Source organism: Alosa pseudoharengus, unplaced genomic scaffold, assembly GCF_046254945.1.
Source record: "Alosa pseudoharengus isolate Yale_2024_CS ecotype anadromous, Long Island Sound unplaced genomic scaffold, YU_APseudo_1.1 YU_APseudo_1.1_scf_15, whole genome shotgun sequence".
NCBI lineage: Eukaryota > Metazoa > Chordata > Actinopteri > Clupeiformes > Clupeidae > Alosa > Alosa pseudoharengus.
This window is the reverse complement of record NW_027468620.1, coordinates 6,530,885-6,545,884: the sequence shown is the minus strand read 5'-3', so window position 1 is coordinate 6,545,884 and position 15,000 is coordinate 6,530,885. Positions and strand designations below refer to the sequence as shown.

Below are 15,000 nucleotides of genomic sequence, written 5' to 3'. Positions count from 1 at the left end.
TGCATGTGTGTCCATTAGGGAATCAGGGGCACTCATCTCACTGCATTGCTTTGTTGCCATCTCCTTTAACACTCATACCTCACACATACACAGACAGTCAGTCACACACACACACACACACACACACACACACACACACACACACACACACACACACACACACACTCATGCACACAAACACACATGCAAACACACATGATACATACCCATATGCCCTGAAGAGTCACACACATCCATGTACACTTAGGCCCTGTTTACACAACAAAACTCATGGGTGAAAACGACAAAATATTTTGGGTTCATAAAAATGCAAAAAAGTTAAACAACCCTCCAGAGTGGAAATCTTAAAAGCGCTCCACCGTCGGGTTCCCGTCTAAAGGGTAAAAACGCAAAAGTCTGCTCCGATGACGGTGGCTCTCGTTGGAAGTGCTTCACACTACCGCCTAGCTGCCTGGCTAGGTACCGGTACATCGAATTTCACACACTTTTGCGTCTCTGTATGCACTCAGATTTCCCCACAAAAAACACAGAATAAAAAGAAAGAACGCAACGCCACTTTTGCGTTTTCTCTTCAGATCGTTTCCATCTAAACATAGCCTTAAAGACACACAAGCTCATGTTTATGTCGTACATTATTGTGTGCAAAAATATTACACCGACAGACTATAGACTATCCTCAGTATGTTATTGCAGAGGAGTTATTGTTTTGGTTTGGGAACATATTATAAACAAATAACATAAACAAACAAACCCCAGATTCTCTCTAGACATTTACTGTAATGTTTATGGATGTGTGTGTGTGTGTGTGTGTGTGTGTGTATGTGTGTGTGTGTGTGTCTGTGTCTGTGTGCGTGTTTGTGTGCATATTTTGTTGCAACTGTATGTTTTGCATTTGAGAATCTCATCCCAAATATATCCAAAACAAAGACATTTGAAGTGAATGTGGAAATTAACTTTCCCAAACGGATTAGTGAGGGTTTCTCACTGCCTCATTCACTTTCAACCGAGAAGCCTAAAGTGTTTGTGTTGGATTTGCCAGCAACAGCAAATCAACAGATCAGTTTATGGCTTAGCTCTATAAAATGTTTCTGTGTGTGTGTGTGTGTGTGTGTGTGTGTGTGTGTGCACGGCGCATTGCACTCGGCTGTATTATGTTTTTTGATTCCTGTGCTTTTCTAATGCCTCTCTTCTCCTCTTCCCCTGTCAGTTGATCTCCTCTCTGTTCATTCTGTCTCTCTCTTTCACACACACACACACACACACAGACACACACACACACACACACACACACACACACACACACACACACACACACACACACACACACACACAAAACCCACTGGGGCACCAAGGGTCTCATGTTTTGGCTGAACACTGAGCTTGCAGTGTTATTGCGCAAGCCAAAGTTTGCTGTCTCTGATGTTTTTTTTAGAGCCCTCTCTTTCTCTCTCACATTCAGCGTTTCCTCCCCCCTCTCTCTTCAGCTCACCCCGGTCGGGACAACCATCTTCAACGGATTTTCGTGGAACAATGGCGCGTCGGACATCGATGATGGGCCCAACGGGCGGATTGAATACGGCATCCAGTACAACCCAGATGATCCGGTACGTTTGCATATGTGTGCTGGTATGTATGAATCTTGCGTTACCTTGCTAGGTTCAAGGTTCAGGCTTGCTAGGTTCAGATGGTCTGCTACACACTAGATCTAGTCATCATGCCAGAAAGGAATTCTGATATGAGTTCTGATGTCTTTATTTTTGTCTTTCTTGCGACTTTTTCTTCTCTTTTTCCTTTTGCTTCTTTTTTCTCTTCCGCTGAAGGTGTCCAATCGGACAGTGCGTCTGGTGAGCACTCTCACAGGAAACCTAGTCCTGGCGGAGAGGCTGAACTATGAGGAAAGGACACGCTATTTGGTCATCATCCAAGCCAATGTAAGAGCTCGAACTCACTTGCTGAGGCTGTAGTTTGTGTGTGTGTGTGTGTCTGTTTGTGTGTGTGTATGTGTGTGTGTGTGTGTGTGTGTGTGTGTGTGTGTGTGTGTGTGTGTGTGTGTGTGCGATTCAATTACTTTCTCTCTAAAACAGCTGAGTTCTAACAGAAGATGAATGTAACCTTTCATGGACTTACCATCACTTCATCATGTTACCCTGCACAGCTTACTCTCTTTCTCTCACCCTCCCTCTCTTTTTCATTTTGCCATTCTCTCTCTCTCTCTCTCTCTCCATGTTCACTCTTGGGCTCTGTCACTGGTATACGCATAAGAGAGAGAGGAAACCATTTTTCCCCCAGGCCTCTCCCCTGATGGGGTCTGATGGAGTTTTTAATTCCCCGCTTGGCTGGACAGCTTGTTAAAGGCTGAAACAAGCAACGGCGTATGGAGATAATGAACACCCAGCTCAGACACAGATGTAACAGAAAGGGCTTGAAAAAATGATAAAGCTCACCACTGTGTGTGCTGCAATCAGACCTGCTCAACCTGTGCCAACACAATAGTGTGGGGAATAGAGAAGACTGTCTTGATAGTGCACATGGAAAGTGGATCCTCAGTGTCACGGTGCGCACACACACATACACACACACACACACACACACACACACACACACACACACACACACACACACACACACACAAAAAAAATAATAATAATAATAATAATAATAGTACATTCTATTTGAAGCTCCTTTCATGTCACCAAAGGACACTCCACAATAATGGCAAAAGTAACACAGAGTCTTAAAAGCAACATAAAAGCAACATATAGAGACAGTACGTGTAGACCAGGTGTCTCCAACCTTTTTGGGAATGAGGGCTACCTGAAGACCAAAATCATATGGAGGGCTACTCAACAGAAACAAACACACCCTCACCCCTTTTTTGCGAGGGTAGTCCTCCTAAATAATAGGCCTTTTTACTTTTAAATTATCAATATTGTGTAGGCCTGTAAGTATATATTAAGCAAATTAATTTTCATCTGATTCTTCAATACTTTAATATCAATATGCAACACTACCAACATTTTTGTTTAGTTTGTTCATTTCAAAGTTTGCATGGGGAATCTTTTAACACAAAAAAACAAACAATCTTTTTGTGCAATTAATAATTTGGGTTACAATTTGTTACAACCCATTATACCCACCCACCATTATAAATTCAGGGGTTGTTTAAGTTCTGATTTCAGTGGACAATTTGGTTTTAACATTTCAATAGTAGAAAGTAATATGAAAACTCCTTTTAAAGTTATTGCACACCTGAAATTTCTCCATGATCTGACAAAAAAGGTAATGCACTGTCCTGCTCAGTCATGCATGCCACAAAAAAAAAACAGTAGCCTACGGAGGAGAAAAGGCCTGTGAGCTAAAGCAATTGTTTTTCAGTCCTTGAACAATCATGCAAGAACCGTATTTGACGAACATGGAATGGCCACAGAACTTTTGCAAAGATGTTTCCATTGGCTACACCAGACGAGCAAGTTTTTCCCCCCTTTACTGTCTATGCGTGCGAGCAGCGTGTATGCACTCCGCTTCCGTTGTTGTTTAAAGATTGAATGGGAAACGGATTTGGAGCCAAAGGCTAAAATTTAACGCAGCTACAATTTGTAAGGTATCACCAATATCAATTTAATGTTACAGATGTATGGCTACATACATTCTTAAAATGGTTCTGGTCTAGACTTAAATGTCTATTGAAAACTTCACAATGGAGCGTGTTTTTAGAGCGTGATCTGCAGGCGACCTGTTGGCTATTTTTAGAAGGTGCGCTGGGGGCGCCTCATAGCCGTTCCACCAGGTAGCCCGCTGGCACCGTGTTGGAGACCACTGGTGTAGACAGTGTACTTTGTAAAATAAAACTCTGCATTATACAGACAAATGTTGACAACAAACGTAAAACAGCAATTAATAGACAGGGGAAATGATGGGATGTAGGGGGGCAGTTAGGAGTAGGAAGGAAGAGTGCAAGAGTTTTTAAAGGGTTTTTAGCATGGAGGTAGTGAGAACACACACACACACACACACACACACACACACACACACACACACACACACACACACACACACACACACACACACAGCTGTAGTGCCTGCAGTGTGTTTCATGTGGCATGTAAGAGTTTCATTTGTATTTTTTATTGAGTACACTTCACATTTTGACAGGCAAAAAGGAGCCCTGACCAAAAAAAAAAAAGACTAAATAATAGACTATGAACATCCGCCTCGGTGTCGTGCACTAATTAGGCTGGTGCTCATTGTGCCTGTTGCTGAATGAACTTCTTTTAAAGCGCCGTCCACACAGACGGCTTCCTCATAATGAGTTTCCCTCGCTCCCTCCTCTCCACCCCTGCCCGCACCATAGCACAGCACAGCACAGCACCGAAGCACGCCGCCATTCACTCGTCATTAACACGGTGGCCTTGTTTATGCACTGCCTGTCTGCCGATGAGTGCCTGCCTTCCCTCCTTCTAATTATCCTTTTGTGTAGGTAACAGGAATGTTGGGCTGCACTGCTGAAGTGTCTACAGTAGTGCGGCATCCTTCAGAAGCTCTCCGAAGTTTTGTCAGTGCATTAATGCCTCTGGGCACTCCACTCAGGCTTATTCCCTGAAGTGATGAGGATTTTTGAACTAAACAGGGTTTTTTTTTATGACGACGTAAATTACTAAAAGATGCAGACTCAAAAGTGAGGCTGGGCTCACCACAAAGCCCTGGGCACTGTCTTTATCAGAAAATCTGGACAAATGCACAGAGCTCCTGGGTGATGTATTTTAGGACAAAAATATTTTAAAAAGGTTTTGAAGAACCAAAATGTGTGCTTTGGTCTAGGAGTGAGATTTTTAGAAGTGAGATTTTTTTTCTATGTGTTTTTTGTGTTCCTGAATCAATGCTTGAAGAGTGTAGCTCTTGCTTGATGTAGCCTCCTTCACTGGTAGACAGGTCAATGCTGAAAGCTTGAAAAACTCTTATAAGGCAGGAAGAGGAAGAAAAGAGGTCTTACTGCTCAAGTATTTAGGTGTGTATATGTGTGTGTGTGTGTGTGATTATGTGTCAAAATGTATGTGTGCATGTGTGTGTGTGCGCAAGATTGTGTGTTAGTGTGTGTGTGAGTGTGTGTTGTCTGTGTGTGTGTTTGTGTGTGTGTACATACGTTTGTTTGTGGATGAGTGAGTATTCGTTATGACATTTTACAGTTAAAATGTTTTTAAAAGACCCAAATGTGTACGAGTATGCTTTCGGGTTCTGAGTAAAAGCCTTCCATCATCCTCCTGTCTGCTTGGACCACTCACTACTTTCAGACTGTCTGTTTCCATCACATAAAACCAAATGTTCTCTGTAACCATGGCAATATCATCCCTCCTCAGGACCGGTCACCTTATCCAGGGAGCCGGCGCACAGCAACCACCACTCTCACCCTAGACGTGCTGGATGGAGACGACCTGGGGCCCATGTTCCTGCCCTGTGAGCTGGTCAACAATACGCGAGACTGCAGCCCAATCACCTACCGTGTGTCCTTCCCAGAGCTCCACAACCCGGTAAGGGCACTTTGCAGTCAGGGATTTCTCTACAGCTTTTCATTCTGAAAACGCTCCCAAAGAAATTTTTGTTTGTGTGAAGATACATGGATTTCATTCAGTTATTTGTCTAGTGTTGGAACAAGTTAGAAGAAGAGCTACACAAATATCCTTTAGTTTAAGTAGCCCAAACTGGAACACATTGTTGATTTCACATATAATAATATTTCAAAAAATATAACATTCTCAATGGTCATGTCATAACGAGAACACTTCTATTTAAGACATTATTATTGTGTAAAACATTGCTTGATGTGTAAGGATTGGACATGTTTTCGCTGGTAATGAGCTTGAAACTAAATCTTATGGCTAAATAAATATGAGTAGATATCTGTGTCTGTGTTTACCAAGACTGCCAATAGTGAGTTTGTGTATTGTTTAAAGAAAACTGGTTTATGCTGTTTTACAAATATTTACAAATAGCCTCAAATATCACCTCACGATCAATTTTGAATCATATCTGAATCATCTGTGTTGCTGAAGGTGCTTGGTCCCTTCGTGTGAGATGTAGCTTGATACTGTGGTGCTCTGGGCCATTTCAGCGGCATGGGGCGTGGCGTGATGGATCTGTTCGCTCTGTCCTTGCAGGAAGTCAGCGGGGTGGCAGGCTAACTAGTGTTCGTGTCACCAGTGAGCGTTGCATGCTGGGTAGGATTAGATTTATGCCCACTGAGCCATCAGGATGTTCCACGATAGCGGAGGAGACATTTGAGTCACGTCTCGTCGTGTGTGCGTGTGTAGAGTATGTGTGTCTTGTGTGTGTGTGTGTGTGTGTGTGTGTGTGTATGTGTGCGTGCGTGCGTGTGTGTGCGTGTGCGTGTGCGGGAATTTTCGCGTGTGTGTGCGTGTGTGCCAGTGGGCACATGTGCTCACCCTGGTGTGTGTGTGTGTGTGTTTTTCTCACTTGTTCTCAGGGCCCGTGTAGGTGTAGGACAGGAGCATGGGGAAGCACTAGGGTTGGGGGCAGCGTGGGGCATGCGCGAGGTGTCCATCTCTGATTACAGTCCCCGCTGTCTCTGGGAGCGTCCCGTGGCCTGCAGGGCTAACCCACACAAGCTGCTGCTGGCCGGGCCATCTCTGAAGAACGCTCTGTGCTTGGAGGACTCAGATTCTCTGGCAGAACACAGCAGAGAGAGAGAGAGACAGAGAGAGAGAGATGGAGAGAGAGAGACGAGCGAGAGACAAGAGAGAGACGAGAGAAAGAGGAAGGATGAGAGAGGAAGAGGGAGAGACACAGGGTAAAGAAAAAGAAAAGTGTAGAATGGGGGGGTGGGAGAAGAAAATAAATGAGGAGAGAGTGAATTAGGGAGGAGAAGGGAGGGGAGGAGAAGGAGGGGAGGAGAAGGGAGGGGAGGAGAAGGGAGGGGAGGAGAAGGAGGACGTCTTTGTGCTGTGTGGAGGGCTCAGAGTGTCTATAATTTATGATAAAAGGTTTATGCAGCCTGTGGATGTCAGTGCATGGAACTTTCCCTAAGCCCACACCTTCATCTAGCCACTGGTACAGCAGCACCCTGCTCCACTCCCCATCCCTGTCTCTGCCCAAAGTCCTGCTCTGCGTCACAATGAGGTTGTGCCCAAACGACTCTTCAGCACCATGTCATTGGCGGGTCATAGATCATTTGATTTTTGTTATTGCTACAGAAAGATGAAGACAAGTTCAAGACAAATGATTATGTTTCCCTCTGTGATGGCGGACCCAGAGACTAGCCCAGGTGGCAAAGAGCCATGGCTGGAATAGAGCTCCAGTCAGCTCTCTCCCACTCAGACTTCATCCTCTGTCATCTGCTCTAGCTGCTGGGGAGGACAGGAGAGGAGAGGAGAGAGGAGAGGAGAGGAGGGGAGGGGAGGAGGGGAGGGGAGAGGAGTGGAGAGGAGAGGAGAGTGGAGAGGAGAGGAGAGAAGAGTGAAGAGGAGAGGAGAGGAGAGTGGAGAGAGGAGAGGAGAGGAGAGTGGGGATAGTTGGTGGGGGGAGGGAGGGATGAGGGAATAGGAAAGGGGAGGAGAAAAGAGAAGGGGAGAGGAGAGGAGATGGGAGGAGAGAATAAAAGAGAAGAGAAGAGCTGAGAAGAGGAGAAGAGGAAAGAGAAGGCGAGGCGAATTTCCAGGGTCTCTGCTGGCAGGCATGGGGTTAACACAGCCACAATGGGCAGATAAAGCTCATTAGGAGGCTCAGCCCAGCCTCCTGCTCTCACTAACAAACAGAATGGAATTGCCATTTTGGGCTGGAGATAATGGTGCCACTGTCACCTCCTGGCGCGTGTGTGGCGTGTGTGTGGTGTGTGTGCGGCGTGTGTGTGGTGTGTGTGCGGCGTGTGCGTGGTGTGTGTGCGGCGTGTGCGTGGTGTGTGTGCGGTGTGTGCGTGGTGTGTGTGCGCTGAGAAATCATAATGGTGTGGCTCCCAGTGAGCCAGAGGGAAGAGGGGGAAATGTGGTACAGTGCTCCCCATCTGGGACACGCATGGGGCTGAACACTGTCAAAGAGGAGAGGGAGGGATGGGTAGAGGGAGAGGGATAGAGAGAGAAAGAGATGGAGAGAGAGGTGGGGTTGATTGAAGAGATTGAGGGCTGCAGAGAGGGGAAGAGAGAGAGAGAGAGAGAGAGTGAGAGAGAGAGAGAGGTTTGGCAAGAGATGGTTGGAGAGAGAGAGAGGGGTTGGAGAGGAATGGGTCGTCCACTTGGCATAGACACTAGTGAATCAGTGTTTGTGCTGTATTGCACAGACACTAGTGCTGTATGCACCAAGGACAACTGTACCCTCTCAAAGATGTCTGTTGGTGTTGGTGGTCCACTCCATCTCCATATCTGTGAAACACATACATCTTGTGAGACAGATGGACACATAGACCACCACAGGGCAGTGGCACACACATGGTGTTTCCCCTCATTTAATCGTAGTGCCGGCCCCAGGCTTTACCTCAGGCTGAGCCGCTGCTTTTCTGTATCTATTATGAGTTGTAACATCCGGAACATTCACAAGCCAAGAGCATCTTTACCCGAGACTTGGGGACAGTGCTCAGGTCACTTGAAATAAATGTACTTTAAGATGTAAACAGCCACCTTGATGTTGAAATACTGTTTACAGGTACCGCTATTTTAATTGCTTGACTCACTTATTTTAATTGCCTGTACGTACGTATTTTTGGATACCAAGTTACATATTTCTGTTGCTAGGTAACCTAAACTAAGCAAAGCTTTGCATCATGCTAAATTGGTCTTTTAAATAAATCTCCTTTTTATCTTTCCCTACTGAACCTCCATTCCCCTGTTAGAGTGTAGTCCAGAGTCCCTACTTACGCCCAGTACTGCACTGCCTGGCTGCCCAGCCCAATAGAGGCTGCTGGGGCAGGGCCAGGGGCTGTGTCCAGCCTCAGAGAGGGAAGCACTAAGGGCCAGATGTACGTACATTTGCGAACGTAGCGTTATCAGCGTCATGGACAAACCGCACATTGCGAACGCTGTCAGACCCAAGTTTCCGTCGTATTTATCAATCTTCAATCCTTAGAGTAAACTGCGCCTTTCTCCGCCCATAAACGCAATTTACGAATGTCCACAACTGAATGGCAGCGCCTACATACAAGCGCAGTTGAATGAAGTTAACTGATGACAACAAAAGAATCAAACGTTTAGTGATCATGAAATAATACCATACATGATAAGATGTCAACAAGCAAGGAGATAATAAAGATCAGTAGTTCTACTCAAACTACTTGTGCACGTAAGCTATGGAAGATTGGTCTAATCTAGAAAGTAGGAAAGTTTAGGTGAATGACGTGAAAGTGAAAGTAAGACATTCGAAAGGCCAACAAAAGTTAATGTTGCTTTTGATAGTACAAAGACTTACAAAACTGGTGCTCTAAATAGCGATTCTGTTGTCTTTGAAAGGTTCTCTTATTGACGCATTGAACTGCAATTTGGATTAACACGTGCTTTTACAAGGCAGAAGTATTTAGAAGCAGAATAGACGTGTGCTTTCAGGAGCAGTCTTTGTACATACCGCAGAATACATAATTACTGTAGGCGCTCTTTACTCTTCCCCTCCCATCTTTTTACGCTAAACTCCCACTTTCCCCTGGATCCTCCCATGAATGCATATGCATGACATGACAAACGCAATCTGCCACTTTCAGCTCCCGCGACAGGCAGTTTGCACTTTTACATCATTGCGGCCTGTTTGTACATACCTCGCAATGATTTTACATGCACGTTGCAAAACAAATATGCCTCAAGTGGGCGCAAAAGCGTTAGTACATCTGGCCCTGAGTCGGGGGCTTTTCCCCAGACGCCAGGGCTTTAGCCCATAGTGCAGCAGCGCCAACGGAAAGTCTGTTTCTCTGAGCTGATCCATGTTATGCTCTCCTCTCCTCTCCTCTCTACTCACACTCTCACAGATACCACACATCATTTATCACAAAGTAGTCCAATGCTCACCCCCCCTCTCTCTATTCATGTATTCATGTTAAAGCATAGTCCAAAATCTCTCTCCCTCTCTCTCTCTCCCCACCCCCCCCTCTCTCTCTGTTTGTGTGTAGTTGCTGGTCTAAGTATACAGTTTGTGTTTTTGTGTGTGTGTGTGTGTGTGTGTGTGTGTGTGTGTGTGTGTGTGTGTGTGTGTGTGTGTGTGTGTGTGCGAGAGTGAGAGAGTTTGTGTGTCCCCTTGCATGTATGTTTATCTTCAAGTGTGGGCCTGCATTCATGTTGCCCCAAGCTGTTCTAACATGCTGCTAGATGCCTGTAGCTCTCCCACTTTGCTGGAGGTTTCTCGCGGCCGTCGTGCCCACTCTGCACGCCTCGCCTGTCCTCCTGCCTCTGTAATCCGCTTGCTCGACGTGGCGGCGCCAGCTAAGTCATCGCTAAGTCCTCCTTCCCTCCCGCTTAAGTGCCGTGTTTCACCGTCTTCAGGACACCTGCTGTGCTCTGCCTGACGTTAGCAACTGCCGCTAATGCTAGCTGGCGTCGGGTAACCCTCGGGCTTCTCCTGCGGGGGGTCCGCAGGAGCCGTCGGCCCCAGAGGAGGTGTGATAACGGGGCTTCTCCACCAGCCTCTGGCCCCACAGTCACCTGAGGGGGCGGTTAAACACTCCCTGGCTGTGTGCTGAGAGAGGCGAGCTCGATTCCCAGAAAGTGACTGTTAACTAACAGGCTTGTGAAAACGGCACTGTAATTGGGTTCAGCTTGGTGAGCTGAATAACCTAAGGCTTTTAAACGTCACACAGTAAATATGGAAGAAGGAAAGTCAGTATTTGGACATATCTTCCCCGTGGATATTGTGTTTCATTTACCTCAATTATTTATTTGTGTCATGTTGTTTTTTTTTTTTTTATTTCAAAGTTTTGATATTGTAAAATGGAAGAATATGGACTTTTTTAGATAGATAGAATGAGTCTTGAATTTCCCCTTGGGGATCAATAAAGTATCTATCTATCTATCTATCTATCTATCTCTCTATCTATCTATCTATCTATCTCTCTATCTCTCTATCTATCTCTCTATCTATCTCTATCTATCTTTTTTGAGGCCCAAGGGTGCTGGTGTTGATATATTGGCATGGAAACAGAATCTTACTGACCGTAGTCCACCCTGTCACAGACTTCTCCTCTCCCGTCTTTTCCTTACTCAGGATTACCCAGAGCCTTGAGGGGGTGGCTATGAAATAGATTGTTCCTCTCATGCTAGTTGCCCATAGACCATCTAAGACCATGACCAGTAGTGAGTGGAGGGAGGAGACTGTCCAGTATCACCGGACCGCAGACGAACACGGCTAATCCCCGAAGATGGAATTGTGGAAATCCACTGGATGGAACTGAGCTGCCGAATCACCTACAAAGCCATGGAGGAAATTGTGCGTCCATTCTGATGGTTGGCTGTGCAAAAATTGATTGGATAGAAATTCGGACAGCCTCCAGCCAACTTGTGAAATCCAGCGACAAAGCACTTCCCTGGGGACCCAGAGTCCACCTCCCGGCAGGCCCTCTTACTGACCATCCTCACATAAAGACAGTTTCCGACACAGACTCTATGCCTCATAGTAGGGGGAGGTAGACCGTGTGACCAAGGAAGCTCTTTCCCAGAAAATGATGGCTGCATGTTCTAGCAAAGTGTCTTGTGCATAAAGCTCTCGTGGCAGAATATGGGAGCCTTGAGCTGATCCACTGATGTTCATTATGAACATCTTGCTCATTAGCAAATAGATGTTGTCTCGTTATTAAATTAGCTTTAGATATACTAATGCCTGCGTTGATTGTCTACCTGAGTCCTAACTCCTAACTGCGGTTGGAGCTTCAGCTGTGCTCTCATCCAGTGCTGCTGTGTTGTGACATGCTGTGCCGTGCTGTGCTGTGCTGTGCTGTGCTGTGCTGTGCCATGCTGTGTCGTAAGCCCCACTGCAGGGATTTCCTGTTGCCGCTCCGGTTGCCAGGGAGCAGGGCTTGATAGTAGGGCAGCAGGACAGCCACCTAATAGGCTCTCGCTAGCTAGATCCACATGTCACACTGGTGTATGCTGTGCTGGCCACTGGGATTAGACCAGCCTGAACTCTGCTCTTGTGGTGCTTTGTCAGGGGATTTGTTTTGTTCCCTTTTAGTCAAAGGATTCACACAAAAGGAAAAAAAAAGTAAATGGCACCGAAGCCACAGTTGTTGTTGACAGTTTTAGTTTGTGTACTTGCACTTGAGTTCAAAGAGACTAAACTAATTAAATGTAACAGGTTGAGACAGGTTGATTTAAAAAAAAAAAAAAAAATAAGAAAAATGAGAGCCGGTGTCTTTGTTTAATGTAGTTTTGGACGCGGTGAGTCAGAGCATCGGTTGCACGGCCTGGTGCTCATCCCAAATTGGCCTGGCCTGCGATGGCTCCCCAGTGGCCCATGGTGTAGGGTTTATTAGGCAGGGGTGCAGGGAGGAGCGCTGCTTCCCGGCGTTTTTATTTTTAATTATGAACACACAGAGCAAAGCGCCTCCCAGCCGAAGCACGACGGGTGGGCCGGCAACTTTAAAGTGCATACTCAGCCCTGGCTCATTATATATTGGACTATGCTGTAACTATATTCATGTTAAAGCATAGTCCAAACACTCTCTTCCTCTCTCTCTTTTTATCTCCCTCCCTCTCTCTCTCTCTTTGTGTTGTTTTCTCTGTATCTTTGTATCTATACTCTATGTATTTATGTCCTTTCAGCTGAGATCATCCTTTAGACTTTGTCATACAGTACAAAGGACAGATCAAATGGCAGACTTCTATTCTATTTGAGATTACTGAAACAATAAAAAGTATATACTCTGTTTAAAGAGTTATGTAGGTAAGTCTGATCTAGACTGAGTTCTCATTGGCTCATATGTTTTAGTTCTTCTTCACAAAGTGGCACAGGCCAGTGAAGACCATCTGACAGTTGGCCTCCTTAGCTCCGCTTTGCGTGGACGTACTGTCCGTGACAGCTGTTGTTTGTGACTTTGAAAGTTTTTGAGAATCCCAAGAGCTGTCTCCTCCTGTCCTCCTGTTTTATACTCTTTCTGGCCTAATAGGAGATCACAGTGTGCTGTGAGCCGGTAGCATCATCTTGAGTAATAAACTGACCCTTAAATGAAAATGCTGAGAAGTGTGTTTCCTCTTGTTGCCTCTCTCTCTCTCTCTCTCTCTCTCCCTCTCTCCCCGCCTCTCTCTCTGAAGGTGTAATTAGTGTAAAATGGCATTATGGTCTTTTACTGGCTCTCAACTCCCAAGGTGAAGCTTAGGGCACATTAAAGTCTATGTTTGGGAGTTGTAGAACTCATTCATGCCTGGCCCATATGCTGTGTGTGTGTGTGTGTGTGTGTGTGTGTGTGTGTGTGTGTGTGTGTGTGTGTGTGTGTGTGTGTGTGTGTGCATGCATACGTGTTTGCGTGAACATGCGTGGAGGGAGGCTGGCATACAGTAGCTATAATTATCAATTCTGCCCTCCACTCTGCTGAAGTAATGAAGCAGACACAGCAGAAGGAAGAACTTTACAGTGACGTTAACACACCACTCACTGAGCCATGTACTGTACTACATTCAGTTCATTATATTCCATAAGGGCACATGTACAGTAGTACAGTGGTTCTCAAAGTGGGGTCCCCGACCCATAGCTCAGGGCTCCGCAGAATAATTTGCTTGAAATGATTAAGTTGAAAAAAATCATATCTACAGATGATGCCCCTTTTCCCCCATAAAACAAGCAAATTGTGTCTGTCTGCTCCCACCCACATTAACATTTAACTTGAAAAACTTCACTCAGGTCATGAAGAACCATTCCTACTGCTGCTTAACTTGGCTTAGTTATCAAATACTAGCTGATGAATGTGTAAATGTTTGAGTCAGTCTATGTCGACAAGTGATAGTGTCCCAAATTAATAAAAGACCAAGTTCTGCCAGAAAACATGGGCCACAACGTTAGAGAATACAAATGGCATGCTTAATTGTTATGGTTATGAGGGGGTCCTCGGAAAATGTTCTCCAAAAGGGGTTCCAAAAGGGAACCAAAAAATGGACAACCCCTGATGTAGAAGGTAAACCTTATAAGTAACCCACAGCTGTTTCTAAGCTTCTGCCATAGGCAGACCAGTGAATCGGCATCTTGAAGGTGAGCCGACATCACTAATGGATAACAAATGCGATGTTTGTACCTTTAGACGAACATCAAATTTCACATATTAGCATATATGTTTGTGCTCATTAACACCAAAATGGCGCAGCATTCCACACCAGCTCCAGCACCATATGCCAGTACGGCCACAGCAGCTGTCTGCGGCGGCACCTCTCCTTGTTCACTTGAGTCATTTCATCTAGATAAACACTCTGATCTATTAATGCACTCCGCACTCCGAAGAAAGATGTACAGTGATTCATCTGTGGAAATGTTTATCTTCATCTGTTAGTGTTAAAAAAACAGTTTGTAGTCCTGGCTTCAATCATGCAAACAAATTCAATGGAGGAATGTACTTGGTAGAAAATAGTGTAACCGTAGAAAAATAAACTAATAAATAAATAAATATCATGGTACATGTAAACATGTTTTGATCGTGATCAGTCAGTATATGTTTTACAGTAGTCTTAATTAAGCCTATAATCATCGTCTTGTGAACATCAATGATCTCCTTGCCTTATAGCCTGCAGTGATATGCATTGATTATAGCTCCGTTCAATCCTATTAACCAAAACAGCAGCATGTGCCTTTGGACTGGATATTTATTGGGAGGCAGTGAACCGTGATTCCAATCAGCTCTGTCAGAGCACAGACTTCTCTTATCAACATAACCATTGGACAGGATGGAAAGCTGTCTTTTAACTGAGCTCGTTATGCTTTTGATATACGGTACTTCTATGCTGGTCTTGAACTCAATCTCATAGGATAGTAGGATGGTAATGGAATAATGAGGTCATTTTATTTAAGCACTGGAGACCATTAGTGACCTCTTCCGACTCAGGC

At 45.2% G+C, this 15,000-nt stretch overlaps 1 protein-coding gene across 1 annotated transcript in view; it reads left to right on the top strand.

The window, feature by feature from the left end:
- Positions 1 to 15,000, top strand: part of pcdh15a (protocadherin-related 15a) — a 175,293-nt gene that overhangs the window by 33,736 nt on the left and 126,557 nt on the right. The window contains exons 7-9 of the mRNA XM_076286445.1: positions 1,485 to 1,604; positions 1,821 to 1,931; positions 5,355 to 5,525. Coding sequence (XP_076142560.1) covers positions 1,485 to 1,604; positions 1,821 to 1,931; positions 5,355 to 5,525 — 402 coding nt within the window. The remainder of the gene's footprint in view (positions 1 to 1,484; positions 1,605 to 1,820; positions 1,932 to 5,354; positions 5,526 to 15,000) is intronic.